The sequence below is a fragment of the Callithrix jacchus genome, chromosome 18 (assembly GCF_049354715.1).
Source record: "Callithrix jacchus isolate 240 chromosome 18, calJac240_pri, whole genome shotgun sequence".
NCBI classification, from domain to species: domain Eukaryota; kingdom Metazoa; phylum Chordata; class Mammalia; order Primates; family Cebidae; genus Callithrix; species Callithrix jacchus.
The window spans coordinates 30,276,229-30,298,870 of NC_133519.1; the positions used below are offsets into that span (position 1 = coordinate 30,276,229).

General features: G+C 40.1%; 1 protein-coding gene across 1 annotated transcript; it reads right to left on the minus strand.

Moving 5' to 3' along the window:
- Positions 1–5,648: 5,648 nt before the first annotated feature.
- C18H1orf105 (chromosome 18 C1orf105 homolog) lies at positions 5,649–22,545 on the minus strand. Its single transcript, XM_054247818.2, is given in 6 exon segments — positions 5,649–5,815; positions 5,817–5,922; positions 9,051–9,118; positions 12,533–12,600; positions 18,695–18,772; positions 22,250–22,545. Coding segments are annotated over 6 exon segments (522 nt in total). The 5' UTR covers positions 22,418–22,545; the 3' UTR covers positions 5,649–5,781.
- Positions 22,546–22,642: the final 97 nt, after the last annotated feature.

Genomic DNA, 22,642 nt, shown 5'->3' on the forward strand with positions numbered 1-22,642 from the left:
AGGATTTTTTTTTTTTTTTCAAAAAGGAACTAGTCCCATGCAGGCAGCTTCCTAAAAAAAGAACCAGGTATATTTGTTTCAGTAAAATAAAGGTTTTGTTTTGTTTTGTTTTTTGTTATTTGTTTTGGGCCCCAGGGAAGAATTGCATTTGCTAGATACCATTATATGAAACATTGTTGCTTTTCTTTAAATTGGGAGAACAAAGTTTAATTTAATGCAAACATGTAGGAAAAACAAGTGAAAGTGCTTTGAAAAGATTAAAATGCTATATTAATGTTACTATTTGCCAGTAGGAGCCTCTCAGTGGCAAAACTTCCAAGGGCCAGAGATAAAATTAATTCTTTGAATTGGAAACTTGCCCAAACCTTGTAAGTATTCAAGGACTATGTTATGTGAGTGCCAGGGAGACAAACAGTATGTTATTAGTTTATAGCCTAGATTAGCCCTCTGGCAATTTTTAAAAGATTTTCTTTGTTTCATTTTGTTCGGTTTTTGAGTCATTGCAACATTCACATGATTCAAAATTAAAAGAGCAAATACAGGTATACTCTGAAAAATCCTCTTTCTTGGCCAATTTCTGTCCTCCAGCCACTTAGTTTTATGCCTTGGAGCTAATTAATGTTACCAAATGTCTTTCTTGTTGTTTTTTTGCACATCTGACTCTTCATGCATTTTTCTCCATGTGAGAATCTAGGAAGAAAGGGCTTCCTGACTCTGGCATGTGACATCCCTACAGGGTGATCCCCCTGCACAGACTGAGTGGAAGACTATCCCAAGAAGTTAAAACAGGTTTTCCTTGAAACGGCAGATGTCTGCTAGTACCTGATGCACTATTCTGCATTTCACTGGCCAGACAGTTAAATGTCTTGCCAAAGACTTTGCAAAGAACAAGTGATAACTTTCTGTGTGGGTGAATATGGCTATTTCCTGCCTCTGACCACTTTCTTGAGATGTTCACACAACTGCCTCTTTGTTCCTGGATGGTTAGTGACATGAAGAGCTTCTTTGCTGCAATCACTTAGTGTTCCTGTTTATAACTCATGCCTATCCACTACTGACCTGCACATGTATTCTTCATTTGTGTGCATGTGTGTGTGTGTATATCTTATTCTATAACTGAAGCTATTAGCACCTCAAAGGAAGGATCCTAATACCCAAACCCTTTATAGCTTTGCTGTCCCAAATTCGGGGATTTCACTTCATTTATTTATTTTTTCCATATTGCTTGGTAAGCTTAGAAATAGATTTTGTTTTTCATTTGAAATATCTCTAAAGTGTGTTCTGGGTAGCTCCTGCAGGGATATGGTATCAGCATGAGATATTGTTCTTGTCCTCATTAAGCTACATATGTTTCTAGAAAGACAAGAATTATATGTATTAAACTGTATAATATAATAAAATGCTAAATTAACATGGTTTTGAGGGGGACATGGTTGAAACAGGATTGATTATTTTACCCTTTTCCCTAAGGGTTAGTTAAATTTTATTCATTTCTAAATTTTCTAATTTCCCCTTGACTCTTCAGAATTTAGTTATGTTTATTTACAGAAACAAGACCCATGCTTTCTCTTCTTCTTGGAACTCTTTCATAATCTGTTCAGTAATGCCTTTCTCATCCCTAAGACCTCACTAAACCTGGGTAACTAAACCCAAATAGGACATTCAAAATAGCACTTCCCTTAGGAGGAAATAAGGCAGTTCTATTAAACTCGTTACACTGAGGCAACTTGAAGTTATGTACTCTTAGACATGTTCCAAACAATGGGCAATTCCAGTATGTGCTACCACAAGGGCTGGGAGGTGCTGGCCCCTGGCAGGTCTCCCCTGAACTTTGACTGTTTGGGGAAGGGGATCTATAAGTGACCCTGAGCACAGCACGTGGCAATAGAAGCCTGTAGGATTTCCCAAGGTTACACTGGGAACTAGATGTGATGATGAATTAAATATTTGGCTTTTTTTTTTTGAAGCTGCAGCATAGCTTTTCCTAAATACAGCTTTTCTCTCCATTCCTGGCAATAAAATAATTTTTGTAGATTGATTGATTTTTTAAATTCCCTGTTAGGGTGAAGAAAGATGAAAGAATATATCTGACTCATGTCTGTGGACTTTTATTATAATAAAAGTCATTAAAAAAAAAGCAAAGCAAGCTTTTACCTTAAAACAACAAAAATCTACCCAAGATTATCCATTTTGCAAAATTAATCTAAAATGTGTATTACTTTAAACCCAGAGTAACATTATCAGTAGATTTTCATAGTGAAGAAATTACCATGGCCCATTTATGAGAGATCTTTTAGATGATGTTTAAAAACATGCAGCAGGTAAAATATTTGACAAGCCCAGGTTATCACCTCCGAGGATCCAACTCAGTGCAGGAAAGACTGGGCTAAGAGGGATGCCAGAGTCAAAACTTTGACTCCTACAGGCAAAATAGAAGCAAAGTTTGGTGTAAGACTTATTTTAAATACTACTACTGGTAGAGAAAAATCACACAGCATATATGCAAATCTCTTTGCAAATTTAAATTGAAATGATAGCATTGGGTTAGTCCTGCAGAGGGGTATGTCAGAGTTGGACTTCCCAATTTAGGAAGTTCTTCCCTCAGTGACATTACTCTCAGGTTTTTGTTGTAGGCATAAACTGAAAAGGAAATTCACCAGCTGGCTAACTATTCAACAAAGCTGCAGATGGAGTATTACTAGTGTGCTAAGGCCAGGCTAGGTCCAGGTTTAGACCTCAGATTCTGAGAAATGAGTTCACACTAGCCCAAGAAAATTAATAATCATTCATATAGGGAAATCAGATTTCAAAGGGAGCTAGACTTTTTGTGCTAACTGGTCAACTCACTCTATCTGAGAAACCAAACAAAGTTTATAAAGTTTATAAATAGACAATCTGAGCAAAGGGAGGTAAATGATGATAAAATGTATCATCAGACTTTGAAATCCTGCTGTTGACTTTTCGCTAATACCTCTGTCAAGTGACTAGATTAATCAGATAAGCGAATAAAAACATCCTGGCATCCCTTTCCCTAGAGGGCAGGAGACACAAGGATACATCATGTAGACTGGAAATTCACATAGTTTGAGGATGCCTGGGAGTCTCTAGCTCTTCCCTAGTGTCTGTGAATTACAATTGTTTGCACAATAATACTAAGATGTTATTTCCTTTCTCATTCTTCTCAAGTAGCCCTGGAAAACTTCCCAAGTACAGTGGAGTTTTCCAGAGGCCGCATGACATGTGATAATGTCATCACTCTGACAGCTGATTGGAAGTGTTTAAAAAGTTTCTCCATTTTAATTTCTAATATAACAAATAGTTATTTAGCATTTTCAGTATTTCAGAGTGGTGTAAAATTTCCTAAGACCAAAAGTTTGAGAATCACTGATATAAATCATCCTTTTCTGTCATCATACTACCAAACATGATGGTTTTTCTTTCTTTAAAAGATTTTAGAAATGTCCTAGTACTATGGATGACGCCACCTTGATGATATTTAGGAAGGATTCTACCTTGCTAGCCACATAATATTCAGATAACCTCAAAAGCTCCAAGTAACTGTGAATGGGGCATATATCCTCCATAATGCATGGGTACAGTTATGCCCAATCATTTCACTGAATATGTTAATCTGCAGCAGCAACAAAAGAAGGAAACCTGTTACCTGTGATGTGTCTTTCCTTTGACAATATCTGAAATGGGGTCAAAATTCAAGGGCACTGTTTTTGGAGTTCTTAAACTCCAACTGAACTGAAACCAAGAATCGTAGCCTACCAGTAATTCAGGATAATCGAGCAAGTTTTTCTGTATTTGTTTGTCTATTTGTGTGTGTGTGTGTGTGTGTGTGTGTGTGTGTGTGCAAGAAGTGAGGCCAACTTAGGGATAAGGCCATTTGTTTGAGATTTTTGAAGTTGACTCTTCAAATAAAGTCACAGACACTCTGGAAGGGCTTCAGAGACTCCCAGGGGTCCCCAGTCTATATGATGTACCCTTGTGTCTCCAGCCCTCTAGGAAAGAGATGTCAGGATGTTTTTACTCACTTATCTGATTAATCTAGTCACTTGAGAGAGGTATTAGAAAAAGTCAACAGCAGGTTTTCAAAGTCTGATGATCCTTCAAATACAGTCAGGCACAGGTTGGTTCTCACATATTGATCCAGTTTTCATTTAGTCAAGATTTTGAGATATGACAAGACCATTGCTTCCTAAAGAACAGAGATGTTGCCGGGCGCGGTGGCTCACGCCTGTAATCCCAGCACTTTGGGAGGCCGAGGAGGGTGGATCACGAGGTCAAGAGATTGAGACCATCCTGGTCAACATGGTGAAACCCCGTCTCTACTAAAAATACAAAAAGATTAGCTGGGCATGGTGGTGCATGCCTGTAATCCCAGCTACTCAGGAGGCTGAGGCAGGAGAATTGCCTGAACCCAGGAGGCGGAGGTTGCGGTGAGCCGAGATCTTGCCATTGCACTCCAGCCTGGGTAACAGCGAAACTCCGTCTCAAAAAAAAAAAGAACAGAGATGTTCTTTTTATATATAACCCCCCCCGAAGCTGAACATGAAACATATGTGCCCACAAATATAGTATTTGTCAGCCTAGGGTTTTCTTTTGTCTCCCTCACATTGCAGATGTACACATAGTCTGGGACAAATCCAGAGGCATACATCTTCCAACCAAAGTAACCAAACTACATAATACATGCCCTTGGTATGGTTTTCACTGAGCAAAGATTAGCTGAACTTTTAATACCATGAAAGGAGGTGATGTGAGGAGAGCAAGGCAAAGCAAAGTTCCTGTGCTCCGGGGTTGTAACAACAAATGCCTTGCCATTTTCCAGTCATTGCATCACAGCATCCTCTGTCATCTACCAGAGTTAACCAACAGAGATAAAGCCAGAGGGTGACTTCTCTTTTTCTCATTTATACTTTTTATGTTTTACTATTTATTTTTGTAGGCATGAGGGTCTCCCTTTGTTGCCCAGGCTGGTCTTGAACCCTTGGCCTCAAGTGATCCTCCTGCCTTAGCCTCCCAAAGTACTGTGACTACTGGGTTGAGCCACTGTGCCCAGCCCCACATCTTTATTCTTTTTGTTGTTGTTGTTGTTGTTTTTCTGTTGTTGTTTTTGAGATGGAGTCTCACTCTGTTGCCCAGGCTGGAGTGCAGTTGTGTGATCTTGCTCACTGCAACCTCTGCCTTCTGGGTCCAAGTGATTCTCCTGCCTCAGCCTCCCGAGTAGCTGGTATTACAGGTACCCACTACCATGCCTGGCTAATTTTTGTATTTTTAGTAGAGACAAGTTTTCACCACGTTGGCCAGGCTGGTCTTGAACTCTTGACTTCAAGTGATCTGCCCGCCTTGGCCTCCCAAAGTGCTGGGATTACAGGTATGAACTACCACACCCAGCCCACTCCTTTATTCTTAATAAGCTGAATTCATGAGGGATTTCTTGGAGCCATCTCTGGCCCATCCTGAAGAAACAGCTGAAAACAGTTTTCACAGAAAACTTGCAACTTAGAAATAGAAGGATGTTTTCTGCTTTAACGTAGAGAGGAACCCTTAACAAAATTAAACAAGACAGTTACCATGTTCCATTTTCATCAACGAGTCTTTAAAATCATGTAAATTAAACCAGCTTGTCTTTAGGAGAAGCGAGAGAGAAAATAGAGGTGAGGGCCAGAATACCAGCAACTCTTAGGAAGCCAAAATGAAATCATCTTTTTGGAGAGGAGAGAAAATTGTGAGGAGAAGGTGCTGGGGTCAAAGATGATGAACTCCTACCGCTCACTGCTTCATGGTCTTGCCCACTGGTTTCTGACAAGGAAGAACGTCGTCTCTCCTGCAGAATTTTGTAGACTTCTGACAGTAATCCGTGGAAGACAGCTGTCCTGGGGCCCAGAATGGGCAGTCTGTAGTGAATGCTCTCTGGATGACATACAAGAAGGAAGGAAGGACAAGGACTATTTAGATTCTATTCTTAAAGAAATGCAAAATAACCACAGGCCAACAAAGACTTCTTCAACCTTATAAAACAGATTCAAAATTCACCTAATAATTTGTTTTTCAAATCCACCTTTTATTTTTTTCTTAAAAAAAGAAAATGCAACAAAAAAATTCACCTAAGAATTTCTTTTAATAAAATTGTCTTTTCCTCCACAACATTTTTAAACAAATCTTGTCAATGAGACCAAAAGGAGTATCCAGAAACAAAACTCAAGTATTAGACATCATTACCAATTAAATGAAAAATGAAGATAAAACATGTCTGGTGTTATCATATGAGTTAAAGAGAAAAGAGGATTCAATTCTCAGGAGACTTTTCAAGGACACATATATAGTTCTGTTCTTTAAAAAAATAAAAATAAGAAACACGATCTTACAAAAAGGCTACAGTGAGAAGAGAAAGTACTTGCATTTCAAAAGAAATCTGTATTTTGTGAAATAATTTATTTTAGAGTTCTTTAAAATCTTGACCCTACCTCTTCTTCAAATATGATTTATTAGAAGTTGATTAATATTCACTTTTTCCAGAAGACAGATTACTTGAAGTGGGGTAAATCAGTGCGTGAAATAACAGCTTCCCGTTGGGAATCACCGAGTGACTAAGAGAATTAGAACTCTTAATTCTCTGGAAAAAGCTCCAGAGAACAAGGTCCAACTGAATGAGGGGTAGAGACGTTACATGATCACAAACTTTGGATCCAGTTCAGTCCCATCACTGTAATGAAGATGAAACAGCAGTCCAAGGTCACAGGCACTAATGGACTAAGAACCAGAACTCAGATATCCTTAATCCTAACCTAGTGAGTGCTCTTTGTGTTGTATCATACCACTGTGTGGCCAGGTGGTAGGCCCACATTAGGTGGTTAGCATCTGTACTAATGTTTATTGAGATTAAGAGCCCATGGGTGTCATGGGATTCTGGGATCGGGCCAAAGATTCATGAACTCAGAAGGAATCCCCATCACGTAAAGATAATTTCTTTCTATTTTCTTAGTTGTCATCAAGAATTATTGATAATATGGAAGGATAAGCAGAATCCAGAAAAAGTGCTAGCAATCATTGCTGTGACCAGCAGATGAGTTAGACAATCATTGGCGGTAATGTTGTTCACTGGGATGAGTCAGCCACTTTAATATTTGTAGCAATCCACAGGGAACACAGCACAGGTGGTGGGCGGCTTCAGCAATAAGTAGCAAGTGCCACAGTATGGACATGTCTAAGCTGTATAAATCAGGGGGGCTAAGGCAGTGTCAGCAGTTTTCCCGGGTCAGTCAAAGGCGATGGCCACTTGTGCTGAAGGTCTAGCTTTCAGTGGGACAAAATGTTACTCTGGTTTTACAGGTGGGAACAGAGGCCAAGCCTATACAGCAAGACTAGGATTCCTACCCAGGTCTCATCACTTCTACGCTAGTTCTTTTTTCATGACCTCAATGAGCACATACAAGAGTGAAGTCAGCTCAGAAGGGTCACGACTATAATAAACAGTAGATCTACCAAGTTTCAGCTCCTAGCCAGTTTTACAACTACTCTCCCTATAGTCCCACCTCTGAGATTACTGTCCTAGGATGAACTCTATGGACAAGAACCAGGGTCATCCAAAAACATAACATGCTGTTCCTATATATGCAAAATCTAGCTCTTTAATTGCTAATTGAAGTACACCCCACAGATAATCAATTGATGAAAGGCATATTATTACATTGTTCTCTAGGATCACAAAATATATTTTTGCTGAGGGAAAGGCAGACAATGGTGTGTGTGTGTGTGTCTCTGTGTGTGTGTGTGTCTGTGTGTGTGTCTGTGTGTGTGTCTGTGTGTGTGTGTGTGTGTGTGTGTGTGTGTGTGTGTGATTCAATCCTTTGCAAGGCAGGTCTGAAAAAACCCATGTCCAAAGGAAACTGAGAATGAGGGTGTAGCTGGCACCGATAACTATGAAATCAACTGTATGTGCTTATCACCCTTGTTCTCTTGGCTTCAAAAGAATGAGGTTGTCATAGACCAGGGAACAGCAGAATGGGCAGCTTTTATTGGGTGGGTACTCTTAGCTCCAGGCTCTTGGTTCCACTTTGGCTAAGTGAGATCCATAAACCAGGCTAATATTTTTGGATACATAAAAAGCAATTCATTAGGACTGGAAGAGTTTCACTCCACTAGAGTGGCTATCCCCAAACCTCAGCTGTTATCTGAGTTTCTGGTCCTCTCTTTTGGCATCCCCTCAAGACATCCCTTCAATCCTCAAATTTCCTTTCTACGTGTCTTTTCGGTTCTGGCCCTAGTCCCCCAGCAACCTCCTAGGATAAAGCTTAGACTTTTCCATATGTATAGAGTGAGGAAAGTGGTTCTGATTTTCTTTACTGTATATATCAAATGAAAAAAAAATTCAAGCGTCTTCAGTTAATATGGGAGCAAATGAGAAGATGGACAAGGTCACTAAAGTGACAGCCTGTGCTGCAGTAAGCCCTTGAATTATATTGCCCCCAGTAATGGCTCATTCTACCTTCACCAGCCCAGTATTGTATTAACTAAAGGCTGAGACTTAGGTCTATGCTGAAACCTGAAATAGAGCTGCTTCCCTTGTTTCTATCAACAGCAAGTGAAGATAAGAATAGCACTGGCAGCTGCTGGGAGAAGGCAGGTATTTTAGGGATCTGGTGAGTGAAAGGTTCAGGGCCTTGGTGAGGCCACTCTGAGGGTGTAGAGATGCAGTTCCCTTCCCAGTTTGATTGGCACCATCAGGACTTTGGGGAACTTTGATTTCATTTGTACTCCATCTCCGTGGAAAGTCTTCAGCCATGTGCTGTGGACAGAGCCTGGAAGGAACATGACATGGATAAGGACAAGTGAGGCCTGAGGAGGCCACAGGTGGGGCTGGAGTGGAAGGGCTGTGAACCAGTCCCAGCAGGTCAAAAGATAATATGTGAAAGAGAAAGGGATAGAGAGTGAGAATTTGCTCAGGAAATTTAGTACTTATTTTAGGGATTAGACTTTCATTCTATAGCAGTTTTTTCATAGTATGTTTCACACTAAAAGTACTCTAAAGGAAAGCAAACCTGTTGGGATGTCATCATGGAAAGGCTCAGGTGTAGTCTGGACTTTGGGCTGATGAAGACTCATCATTCTGATTAGAAGAAACATGAAAACACATTAGTTAATTGGCTACGACTTGGAGGAAGAAATGTGTCTTTACACATTTATTTATTTATTTACGAGATGGAGTTTTTGCTCTTATTGCCCAGGCTGGAGTGCAGTGGTGTGACCTCAGCTCTCTGCAACCTCTGCCTCCTGGGTTCAAGTGATTCTCCTGCCTCAGCCTCCCGAGTAGCTGGGATTTGAGGCACATACCACCACACCTGGCTAATTTTTGTATTGTCAGTAGAGATGAGGTTTCACCATGTTGGCCAGGCTGGTCTAAAACTCCTGACTTGGGACAACCTGCTCGCCTCAGCCTCCCACAGTGCTGGGATTACAGGTGTGAGCCACCGTACCAGGTCTCTTTATACATTTTTAAACACACATGATTTCTTGAATCCAGGCTCTGTTAACCTGGTCATCAGGCCACTTTCTAGTAGTGTGAGACAATTAGTCCAACGACTACTCATTTTCAACGTTTTGCTTAGTGTTGTTTTCTTGGATTTTGACAAAACCTTCATTTTGAATGTTTTATTCTATGGTCAGAACATATGTGGTCTGAAAATAGAAGGAATAAAGGAAAGAGTCCTCTAACTTCCAGAAAAATACAACAACTCTTACAGATCAATAATCTACCCTTAAACAGTAAAGCCAAAAAAAGATTTCAGTTAGAACCTTTCCATTTCAGAGAAAATTATCTGACCATATCCTGTTTCTCCTGGTGGCCAAAGCTGTGGAGGTGGCCCTTGAGCAAAGTATATATAAGCCAAAACCACTTCTACATTAGCTTAATTTCTAAGGACTGACACATCTGTAAACTTTAATGGGCTATCTAAGGCTCTACATTCATTTCATGGTTTCTACTTCCACAAAGATCTTCCATGATTATTCTTGCTTTGCTACCAAAAATATAGCGAGTTCAGTCAGTATTTTTTTGAAAAAAAAAAAACCCATTTTTGCTCTTGTTGCCCAGGCTGGAGGGCAATAGGACGATCTTGGCTCACTGCACCTCTACCTCTTGGGTTCAAGCGATTCTCCTGCCTCAGCTTCCTGAGTAGCTGGGATTACAGGTGCCCGCCACCATGCCCGGCTAATTTTGTATTTTTAGTAGAGACAGGATTTCTCCATGTTGGTCAGGCTGGTCTCGAACTCCCAACCTCAGGTGATCTGCCCATCTCGGCCTCCCAAAGTGCTGGGATTACAGGCATGAGCCACTGTGCCTGGCCAAGATCTATCTATTCTACAATTCAACAATTATGTATCTATCCTGCCATCTTTTCTCCCTCTCTTCCTTTTTTCCTTCATTCTTTTAATTCAATAAGTATTATATTTTAATTCCTGCAATGGCTGCAAAGTCGCTTTTTTAAAAAACCATAATTTCAGTGAAGATAATTCTAGTTGCCTACATATGCAATGATACTTAAAAAGTATGAAAACAGATTTTAAAAGCTACAGATAGAACCAGGTCCTTGCTTTATAGCCACTTCAGCTCAAACAGAAGTGGCATGTTTTCCTTCATAACACTGAAGAAAAGAATGCAACAATCAATCTCATGATATGTCTGGTTGATATTGACATGATTTTAGGACTGGCTCAATACTTGGTCTTAGTTTTAAAGGGATAAGAGTGATTTGTTTAGAATATAACTATGTTCTGGGATTTTGCACTTTAAATAAAGTACAAAACTTGCAAGTTAAGTAAAATGGGGCAACAAATTTCAAAAGGTTATTTCGCAGAAGAGTGAACTTTTGCTCAGAAATCTCTGATTTTAGATGGTTCCATTTTTACATTTAAAGTTCATAATGAATATTTATTAGAATTACTTTAACCATATAAGCACTGTTTAAAAGTATAGCATCAGTATAGGTCAACGTTATTAGTGATGGAGCTTGTACTGCTCAAATAGCCACTTCCTTCATAACCTTGTCTGCTACCATGGCCCGGGAACTGGGTACATGTTTTCAGTGTATCTGGAACAAAGGGCCATAAGGTCATAAAAGGAATCAGAATATGTATCACTGTTCAACATAAGGTTACCAAAAAAACCTATTTATTTTTCCACATTATTGCTCTCTGTATCAGGAAAAAAAATTAAAATTGCCATTAGATTACGTATAGCTTTTTTGGCTAGTCACATGTAAGGGTGAGTGTGTGTCTACTTTCCAACCGTCTATTGCAATGCAAGTTGACCTGTATTGATGTCTTATTCAGAATGAGTCCATATTTTGCAATTTTTTTTTTTGAGACAGAGTTTCACTCCTCCCTGGAGTGCGATGGCATAATCTCAGCTCACTGCAACCTCCACCTCCTGGGTTCAAGTGATTCTCCTGCCTCAGCCTCCCAAGTAGCTGGAATTACAGGGGCCTGCCACCATGCCCAGCTAATTTTTGTATTTTTACTAGAGATGGGGTTTCACCATATTGGCCAGGCTGGTCTTGAACTCCTAACCTCAGGTGATATACCTCCCTTGGCCTCCCAAAGTGCTGGGATTATAGGCATGAGCCACCGTGCCTGGCCTGTTTTGCATGTTTTAATAAAGTAAAAACAGAGTTCTTCTCCCCTGCCTGATAGTTAAAATATAGCAGAAAAAAAATCTTTGAAAAACCAGGCAGGGCATGGTGGCTCACACCTGTAATCACAGTACTTTGGGAGGCCAAAGCAAGAGGATCACCAGAGGTTCAGGAATTTGAGACCAGCCTGGCCAAAATGGTTAATCCCCATCTCTACTAAGAAAAAAAAAAAATTAGCCAGGCGTGATAGTGGGCACCTGTAATCCCAGCTACTTGGGAGGTTGAGACAGGAGAATTGCTTAAACCTGGGAGGCAAAGATTGCAGTGAGCCAAGGTTGCACCACTGCACTCTAGCCTGGGTGACAAAGAGAGACAGACTCCTTCTCAACAACAACTAATCGGAATTCCGATTGGATTTTCTATCTGTTATACTCGAGCTTGATTTTTAAAAAGGCTTTTAATAACAAGCAAACAAAATGTTAAGAGGAATTTTAGTTAATAGAACGTAGCAGAGAATATCTCAGACTAAGGAAAGATTATGTGTTATCTCCCATATCTTGCAAATTAGATATGTCATCTATGTGGTCAATTTGTATTTAGTTCCACCTGAATTATCAAAGAAATGTCCTATCATATTTATTATATTGTTCTTGTGAAGGTGGAAAGGAAGATTATACTTTCTGCAGTAGTTTCAGTAGTTTTTCAAACAAAAAGGTGAACTTTCTTTTTTGATCGAATGATTTGGTTTAACCGGGAAATAAAACCAGTCAAGAAGTCTGTTCCCTAAGCAATCCTTAAACATTCCTCTTACGATGCTTCTCAACCCACTCCCGTGTCCTCAAACCGATATAACCAGAATTAAAGTCATGTCCTGATTTAAATTGTTGACTTACCTATGACTCATAAAATTCTCAAAGGATACTTTTGGATCATCTAGGATTTTCATTGTTCTTGGTTGTACCTCAAGAAGAAGGTCTCATTCAGAACATTGCCTATAATTGCATTCTTATTTAAATAAATAAAGTACCACTTTAGCAAACTTGAGTTGTATTTGATGTCAAAGCCATTCATACGTCCTTTTGTGATATGAATGAACCAGAGGGTTTCACCCTTCCCGCAAATCAGAGTCTTTGTTCTTCCCTGTGTATCAGTTGAAATTAGAGACCCAGATTTAGTAAATGTTTAAAATCTGTTCGTTTAGATGCCCCCACTCCTACCACACACATTCTCCAGGTCTCAGGTTGACTATCACTTTCTCACAGAGACTACTGACTCCTGGAGTACTGTTTGGTAGTTCTCGGTGCTATGTTCTTAGGGCCTCCTGTATCAAAATACTCATAGCCTTTATATTGCATTTACTTGCATAATGTCTGGGATCCCTAATAGACTTTCAGCTTCATGAGGGCATAGACCTTGTCTCTGTTTTTGTATTTCCAGCTGCTAACATGATGTCCAAGAAATATTTTTGATCAAAGTAGTAAATGAATGAACCCACCTTGAAGCACACTTGAAATTTTAAAGGTGTCCTTTATACAGACCTAAAATCAATGTACAGTTACAGTATTTTTTTGTTAAGAAACATCACTTTCTTGAATTTTTCCAAATTTGTTCCTAGAACTAGATGTTGTTTTTCTTTTAAGAATGTTTTCACTAGGAAGCATTTTTCCATTATTTCTCAAAAAGTATTGTAGCTATAATAATAAAATGATAATCACAAAGATGTAGGTGCAGGTGTTCAGCTACTTTAAGTGACTTGTACCAGGTGACTCATGATTTAAGTTTATGTCATAACAAAGTTACAAATTATGATGAATCAAGGACCTTTAGAGGTGCTTGAAAATAGCAAAAAACTGAACACAAAGGCTATATAAATGCCAAAAATGTACTATGTTTAATCAGCTTGTTCTCCGAACTCATTAGGTGAAGAAAGGATGAAAGAGGGAGAAGAAGGAAATGACCTGGTAACAAGAAACTTCTGGGCATAGTGGGGGCAGCCAAGGCTTTGGTGCGAGTCTGAGGAGAGATTTCTAAACATAAAAGGGGATGAGAATGTGCCAGAGACAGACTGCTTTATTCAAAAATTTACCTAAAGTTGACTCTGCTCCAACAAAAGATGCAGGAAACTCTACCTCCTCCCAAATAGCATGATTCCCTTTCTAAATCCCCTAAATCCAGCTAGTGCTCTTACATGAATGACCTGCACTACAGGGGTTCCATCAGAACAAAGCTGCCTGGCAAAGACAGCACTTTCATTTGTGAGAAAAAGTATACTGTGGTGGACTCCTATTCATTCTTGAAAACCCTGAATAGTCTTTTTTTTCAAGGAAGACTTTCTTGATATGTACTTGCGCTGCCCCTTCACTCCCCATCAGATCTATTTCTATTGATTACATTCTGTTGTCATTATTTACTTATTCACTCCCCATCAGATCTATTTCTATTGATTACATTCTGTTGTCATTATTTACTTATTCACTCCCCATCAGATCTATTTCTATTGATTACATTCTGTTGTCATTATTTACTTATTATTTGTTGACTCCTTAAAGGCAGGACTCATGTCTTCTTTCTTTCTTTTTTTCTTTGTAGCTTACCTAAGTACTTGGGCCATGGCAGACAATCAATAAATATTTGTTGAAATAAACTTAATTTATCTTAAAACAATTTTTATATATGTGAGAGAATGTCTGTTTACAGTGTGTCTAGCTTGACAGTCCTACTTTTAAGGGGCTTGAAAGTGTTAATTAGAGAGCAATGCAGATAACAGGACTACAAAATAGGTGCATTAAGGGGAAGATGAGCTGTTTGGAGCAGACGTGACAAAACACAGCCTAGATGAAACCAAGGCAAATATCCCTGGTGATTCACAACCATAACTGTCAGTAGGTATTTCTTCTGCACTAAATGGTTGAGCTTCTGGCCCAAGGTTACATAGGAATATGAGTAATTACATAACCAGGTCCTGTTTATGTTTTTTGAGATTCATCCATTTTGTGCTTTTATTTATCTAGTGCTAAATTCTTTTTTATTTTAAATTTTTTAATTTAATTTTTTTTTGAGATGGAGTCTCGCTCTGTCACCTAGGCTGGAGTGAAGTGGCACCATCTTGGCCCACTGCAACCTCCACTTCCTGGGTTGAAGCAATTCTCCTGCCTCAGTCTTGTGAGTAGCTGGGATTATAGGTGCACACCAGCATGCCTGGCTAATTTTTGTACTTTTAGTAGAGATGCGTTTTCACCATATTCGCCAGGCTGTTCTTGAACTCCTGACCTCAGTTGATCCTCCTACATCAGCCTCCCAAAGTGCTCGGACTATAGGCATGAGCCACCGTGCCAGCTGCTAATTTCTTTTTATTAGTGTTTATGATATCATGTATCATAAGTCACCATCTTAATGTACAATTTAGTTGTTTATAGTATATTCAGAAAGTTGTAAAACAATCACCATTATTTACTTCTAGAACATTTCATGACCCCAAAAAGAAACCACATAACTATTAGCAAGTACTCTTTACTCACTCCTCCCCCCAGTCTTTGGCAAACACTGTCTGTTTTCTGTCTCTATGAATTTTCCTATTCTGGACATTTTATATAAATGTAACCAATAAAATATGTGATCTTTTGCATCTGATTTCTTTTACTTAGCAAAATATTTTCAAGGTTCATCCATGTTATAGCATCTTTCAGTGCTTCATTCTGTTTTATGATTAATATTCTATTATATAGATAGACCACATTTTGTTTTTCCACTAATCAAGTTATAGACATTTGGGTTATTTTTACTTTTCAGCTATTGTGATGTGGCTGCTATGCACATTCTTATAGAAGTTTGTGTGTGAAAATGTTTTTAACTCTCTGGGGTACATATCTAGGAATAGAATTGCTGGGTCATGTAGTAACTCTGTGTCTAAGTTTTTGAGGAATTCCCAAACTGTTTTTCAAAGCAGCTGTACTGTTTCACATTTCCCTCAGCAATGGATGAGGGTTCTAATTTCTCCATATCCTGGCCAACACTTGCTATTATCCACTGTCTTTTTTTTTCTTTTTTTAATAACAGCCATTCTAGTGGATGGAAAGTGTATCTCATCGTGGTTTTGATTTGCATTTGCTTAGTAACAAATAAAGTGAGCATCTTTTTATGTGTTTGTTGGTCATCTGTAGATCTTCTTTGGAGAATGTCTATTGAAACTTTTTTCTCACTTTTCAACTAGGGTGTTTGCCTTTTATTGTTGAGTTGTAAGTGTTCTTTACATATTCCAGATACTAGTCTCTTATCTGATATAAGCCCTTATCTGACGATTTGCAAATATTTTGGTTGTCTTTTCATGTTCTTGATGTTGTTCTTTGTGGCGCAAAAGTTTAAAATTTTGATGAAGACTGATTTATCTATATTCTTTTGTTTTGCGTGTCCTATCTTAGAAAACATTGCCTTATCCAAGGTCATGAAGCTTTATACTCATGTTTTCTTCTAAAAGCTTTATGGTTTTAGGTCTTACATTTAGGTCTTTGACCTATTTTGAGTTATTTTTGTACATAGTGTGAGGAAGAGGTACAAATTTGTTCTTTTATGTGTATCTATACAGCTGCCCCGGTACGACTTATTGAAAAGACTATTCTTTCCCCATTGAACTGTCTTGGTACCTTTGTCAAAAATCAATTGTTTATAAATGTAAGAATTTACTTCTGGACTCTCAGTTTTATTCCATTGATCTATTTGTTTATCTTTATGGCAGTACCACACAGTCCTGACCACATGTTTGTAGTTAGTTTTAAAATCAAGAAGTGTGTGGCCTCTGTCTTTGTTCTTTTTTAAGATTGTTTGGCTATCCTGGATCTCTTGCATTTTAATATAAATTTTAAGATACTGTAAATTTCTATAAAAATGGCATCTGGGATTTTGAGGATTACACTAAATATGTAGACCACTTTGGGGGTATAGCCATCTTTACAATATTAAGTGTTCCAATCCATAAACATGGGGTTCTTTCCATGTATTTAGGTCTTTTAAATTTTCTGTCTACAATGTTTTATACTTTTCATTGTATAGCATTTATGTGTCTTGTTAAATTTATACCTAAATAATCTTTGATGCTATTGCAAATGGCATTGTTTTCTTCATTTTGTTCATTGCTAGTAATAGAAGCTAATTATATTGATCTTGTATCCTCCACACTGCTGTACTCATCTATTAGCGATAATAGAGTTCTGTGCATTCCTCAGGACTTTCTCTGTACAAGATCATGTCATCTGCAAATAGACTAATTGTACTTCTTCCTTTCTAATGCAGATGTCTTTATTTCTTTTTCTTATTTTAATTTTTCTGGCTAGAGTGTATAGTAAAATGTTGAGTAGAAGTGTCAAGAGCATACATTGTTTCCTTGTTCCTAGTCTTAGGGGAAAGTATCCAGTTTTTTACCATTAAGTAGGATGTTAGCTGTTGGTTTTTCAAACTGCTGTTTATTAGGCTGAGGAAGTTCCCTTCTATTCCTAGGAGTCTTTTTATATCTTCCCCAGTATTTCAATTCAACTCACTGCTGAGAAAGAAGGGGTGTCACAGTGATTACAGCAGACCTGCAATCCATCCCCTTGGGAGGACTCTGAGGTGCTACTGCATATAGTGAGGCAAGGGTATTTCATGTTTATTTTCTAACTTTCCATAGTTTCCCACCAGATTCTGACAGCAGTCGAGAAGGGTCCCTGGGCAATTTTATGCTTGAAGCCCTTCCTTTTAGAAGCGGCAATAAATGGTAAGATTACAGCATGTGGCTCCATTTCTATCATTCCTGGAAAAGGGCAAAGGTCAGAGAAAAGATCTTGAGAAAGAGGACTGCTGCTGACATCCTAAGTGTGCCAGCTGGCCAAGACCAGCTTAGGCCCGGGATTGGTGCATTCTAAATGTGGACACAAGAGCTTCCAGGAATAAGACCAGGAGAAATCCCATTCGTAGTTTTCCAGACTCCAGCCAATGCTAATATTTAACCCAGTGACCACAGTTGTGTGGAAAATGAACATAAACGGCAACATCCAGGTGCAGCTTTGCCAGTAGCTTCAGTTAAATTTCTAAATCCCACATAAAAATTTCACAAAAAACTGCCACTCTTTCACATCCGACTAGCCTGAAGACTTTTGCCATGAACTCAGTGGAGGAGCCTCTCTTACAGCTTCTATTTTTTCTTCTACTCTTTGCCCTTTGTTTTAAGCACATTTAGCCTGCACATTTACCCCACCTTCCTCCCCAAGTCGAAGGAGAATTATAGGATATCAGAGTTGAAGAAACGCTCCCCCAGCCCTTCAAACCTGACCATGTTGCTAAATTAACCCTTAACCCAAGCCTCTTCCTTACCCTGACACTAGCAACCATCCCAACACTAACTCGAATTCTCAAATTAACCCAAGGCTTAACTCCAGCCTAGTCTAGCATCCTTTCTGAATCAGGCTCTGATTCAGCAACTCTGACAGATGGCAGAAGTTTGTCTTTGTTCCCTCCACATCTCCCTTGCTCCCCTTTATTTTCCTAATACTTCTCCCCTCCCACCATTCTGCACTACATGTTACAGGTATCCAAGGCAGGTGACACCACCCCTGACTACCTAGAAAGTACCGTAGACTCTCTCCCCAGTCTTTCTCTTGAGATGCTGCCTAAATTAACAGTACATCCAAACATGAAGCTGTATGTCTCCTGATTGTAATGATGGAGAGATGGGTGTGTGCATATGTGTTGTGTGGGGGCTACATTAAGGAGAGAGAAGAAGCTCCATAGCCCCCTGAGCTTCTGAGAGGCTGTAGTTACTTAGGAGTCCAAGGCAAAGTGGCTCATTGCACCGCTGCTGTGGCCCACCTATGTTGGTTCCCTGTTGGCTTGTTGAAATGGAGAAGGCTTATCATGTTCTGTCAGTTGGTGCTGCTCTCAGGACCAACAGTTCCTCCTTGGCAGCTTTTATCTAGGCCTTCCTTGCAATGGGCCCCATCACTATCTCTCTCCACAGGGCTTGGCGTGGAAAGGAAGTGCTGTACCCTGAGATGCCCGTGCCCATCTCTGTCTTCCCCCTTGCCTACCATTTTCATTTCTCGACATGTGGAGCACAGCTGCTGGTTTCTGAGCAGCAGCATGGAGTCACTCTTGTTCCTCTTGGCCTGTGGGAAAAGAGAGACAGAGGAAGGTGAGAAAATGGTGGAGCACGCAGGGCAGCAAAGACGTAGGAAAGCAGTGGAGGGAGAGAGGTAACAGTTTTTCTTTCCATAAAACAGAGATGGGCACCCTGGTCTCAGCCCATCCAGGATGGATGTTGAATCTGGAGTGTGCTGCTGTTGGTAGGTTCTGAGAGTTTAGGCAGGAGGGAGTGAGACACAGGCTAAACGGTGGTCTCGAGGCTGCTGCATACAGTGGTACATATATAAAGACAGCTGGCAGAGATGGCTGGGGCCTGACATTCAGTGGGGTCTCTGCTTTCCAGCCTGAGCACCCATGTCTGAGGGGCTGCATTCTCGTATAGATGGCCCACTTTTTCCATTTCAACAAAGGCTCCGCCATATAGACTGAGGATCTCTGATGGCCTGAGAAAGAATGAAGAGAAGACTTCTCTTCCGCAAACCTTTTTCACGGGCCTTTCCCAAGCATCGCCCTCCTTTCTCATGCCTTAACTCTGGGCCAGCATCAGCTCTCATGCATCCATGGTCCAGCACCATTTGGCCCTTCTGTACTTCCTGAGCACAATGAATGAAGCCACAAACAGAACTCAAGCTTCTGTGTGGGTCCTGAGCCCCTCAGTCCTCTGGGAAAGAGAGGCTGTCTCAGCAGGTGAAGAAACAACCAGTGGAAGAAGGGCAGGGGCACCCCGTCTGCTCACTGTAATTACTGCTTTTTGTTCTTATTTCTGCAAAAGGGTTAAAGAGAGGACTTTGGGCATTTATACCTCATTCAGGAGGTTCTCATTTGCATCTCTGATAAAGGTTTAAGAAGCAAATGGGAACGTGAGGCTAAAATTATGTTTGGGGATTCCTGCCTTTTTTTTTTTTTTTTTTGAGACTGAGTTTCATTCTTGTTACCCAGGCTGGAGTGCAATGGTGCAATCTCGGCTCACCACAACCTCCGCCTCCTGGATTCAGGCAATTCTCCTGCCTCAGCCTCCTGAGTAGCTGGGATTACAGGCACATGCCACCATGCCCAGCTAATTTTTAGTAGAGACAGGGTTTCACCATGTTGACCAGGATGGTCTCGATCTCTTGACCTCGTGATCCACCCGCCTCGGCCTCCCAAAGTGCTGGATTTACAGGCTTGAGCCACGCCCAGCCGGGGATTCTCTCTTAACCTTCCTCATTCACACTGACATCAGTCATGAGATATGGCTCACAAGGTGCAGAATATGGAGGAGAGGAAAACCACAGTGAGAAGACTATTTGACTGAAGTCTTCTCTTTCATTTGATCTGCTTGCTGGCCCACCACTACACAGTGCGCCTTGACCCATTCCTGTTGCCCTGGGAGGCATGGGGAACAGAAAGAGGAGGAACAGAAAGTGAGGAGTTCTGAGGTGTGCTCCTAGGATGGCCTTTGCCAGATTGTTCTGCAAGTAGCTTCATCCTGTGAGGGACATGTGTATGGCACTTAGGTGAGGCATCAGTGGGGTTTGAGGGCTAAAAACCAGGAACAAAGTTGGATTCTTATAACAAATATTTAAAATACACTTCATTTTTATAGGGCGCTCTAAAAAGAATCAACTCAGTGTTACAAAGTTGTGGGTTGGTATGTCCAAGTATGTGTGTGAATAACTAGATTCATTCATTCAACAACAAACGTCTATTGTGAGGCTACCAAGTAAAGGGTGCTGTGACATCCAGATGAATAAGGCAAAGTTTCTGGAAGGAAGTTTCTAAGGAAGACAAAAGAATACAAATCCATTCATTTACCCATTCATTAGGTACTGGAGACACTGAAATAAATAAGATATAGTTTGTGACCTCAAGCTGCTCACCATCCAGCAGCCTATACATCAAGAAGTATGATGGTGTTGAAGGTGCTACAACAGAAATATATCAAGGTCCCAATGAAGCTGAAAGGGATCATTGAGCTCAACTGGGGGTGGGGCAGAGAGGGAAGGGTCTGGGAAGGGTCTGGTAGGTATTTGTGGAGTGAACAAAGATAGGGGAGGGTGTTCCAAGCCCAGGAAACACTATGCAACAACCTGAAAGAAGAACCTAGCAAATCAGCTTCAGCTAAGTGAATATAGGTTAAAATGGACAGGTTGTCTGGTGGGAGGATGGATGGAATGAGAAGAGAGACTAGAGAGGAAGTGTCTGTGTGTATTGACTCCTCTGCTTTGGGCTAATTCAACTTTCTACCATGTCTTCTTGATACCCCTGGGATGGTATCCCCTGAAGCTCCAGCTCCTCCATCCATCCCTCACATCTTTGAGGTGTGAGACTGAAGTACATTTCTGAAACTACAATTAAGGTAGGACATACTAGATATCATACAAGAGACAGTGATACCTCTTTGACTCCAGAAAACAGAGAGACCACTTCTGATTGGAGAAATCAGGAAATTTCTGATGGAATTTGTACTCAGTCTGAAGGGATGAGAAGACCTGGACAAGGGAGGTAGATATGGGAGAATCCTTGGGCAGGTTTGTTTTTAGTAGAGTTATAAACTCTTCACCAAAAGTATTTCCTTCACTTTTTTCCAAACTTCTGGTTTCTGCTAATAATACTACTAGACCCTACAGGAATCAGAATCTCAGAGTTCACTGCAAATCAAGCAACAGATATTATTGCAAGATCTTGCTAGGTTAATGAATACTGTAATTGTGACTACAGAGTCCCATAACATGATGACTGTCATCTCTTAAAATCTGAAAGATGAAATGCTTATATATTGTCCCACCCGGCCTTAATAACTACTCATTTAAGACATAGTATAGGTGTTAAATCTTCAGAAAACCTTTCTCCTGGGCCTCCTACTATTTCTTGCCCTCCTCACCTCAGTTGGGTGTCTGCCTCTTTAATTGCATCATAAACTCAATCTAGCTTTCTTTGTATTTGCACTATTCTTCTTGTTTATAAATGTGTTTGTTTCCTCCAATGGGCTGAGTTATTATATTTAATAGCAAGAATCATGTTTTATACATCTTTGTATTCCTAGAGCCTATGATAGAACCTGGCACACAGTAAGTATTCAACAAACATTGGGTGAATGACTGAGTCATTGTAAGCAATTTAAATTATCAGGTCTAAATACAGATACAACATACATACATATGTATGTATATATATTTACCTAAAACAAAAAATACATATATACACGAAGATCACTATTATAGCACTGTCTTCTGTCTTCAGGGAAATATTACAGAACATTAGTGTTGTAGTAACACAAATTCATTCCATGTAATGTGCTGGGGAAGATCACTGGATAGATGCCCAAAGAGTTCTGTTCCAGTCCTGGCTCATGAACAACTCAGGTGACTTTTGTCAATAATATAAACTCTCTAGGTCTCCCTTTCCCTGCTGATAATGGTCTTTGTGGTCAAAAAGACAAAGGCGGATACTCTAATCCTGTCCCTTTACACTTTACATGTAAAGGTAAAAAGCAGTCTTTGATCTGTGCTATACTCTACCTCAGACTCGCCATCAGTTGAAGCCTGGCCTCCAGGAAGAGCTGCTCCATTTCCATCTGGAGAAGGGATGAGGGCATTGAAGAGTCGTGGAATGCAGCTGTGATAGGCTACTTCAAAGGTGATGCAAACATTTGGGACTGCATGTCCTGCAGGCCTCATTTCCTCCATTCCGTCTTGCTTTCTTTCCCAGCCCTGAAACCCAGGTCTTGGGTCTTTCTCTTCTGCAGCGTTCCCTTCTCACTCTTGGTTTCCTTATGGCCAGCTTGGCAGTAATAACAGGAATGGAGAGGGAATTGTCCAGGTTCATAGCACAAGGCCCTGGTTTTATTAGGTCTAGAACCAGAGGCACCGGAATGTTAATGGGGCTCTCACTTCCCAAGCAGCTGTCCTCTG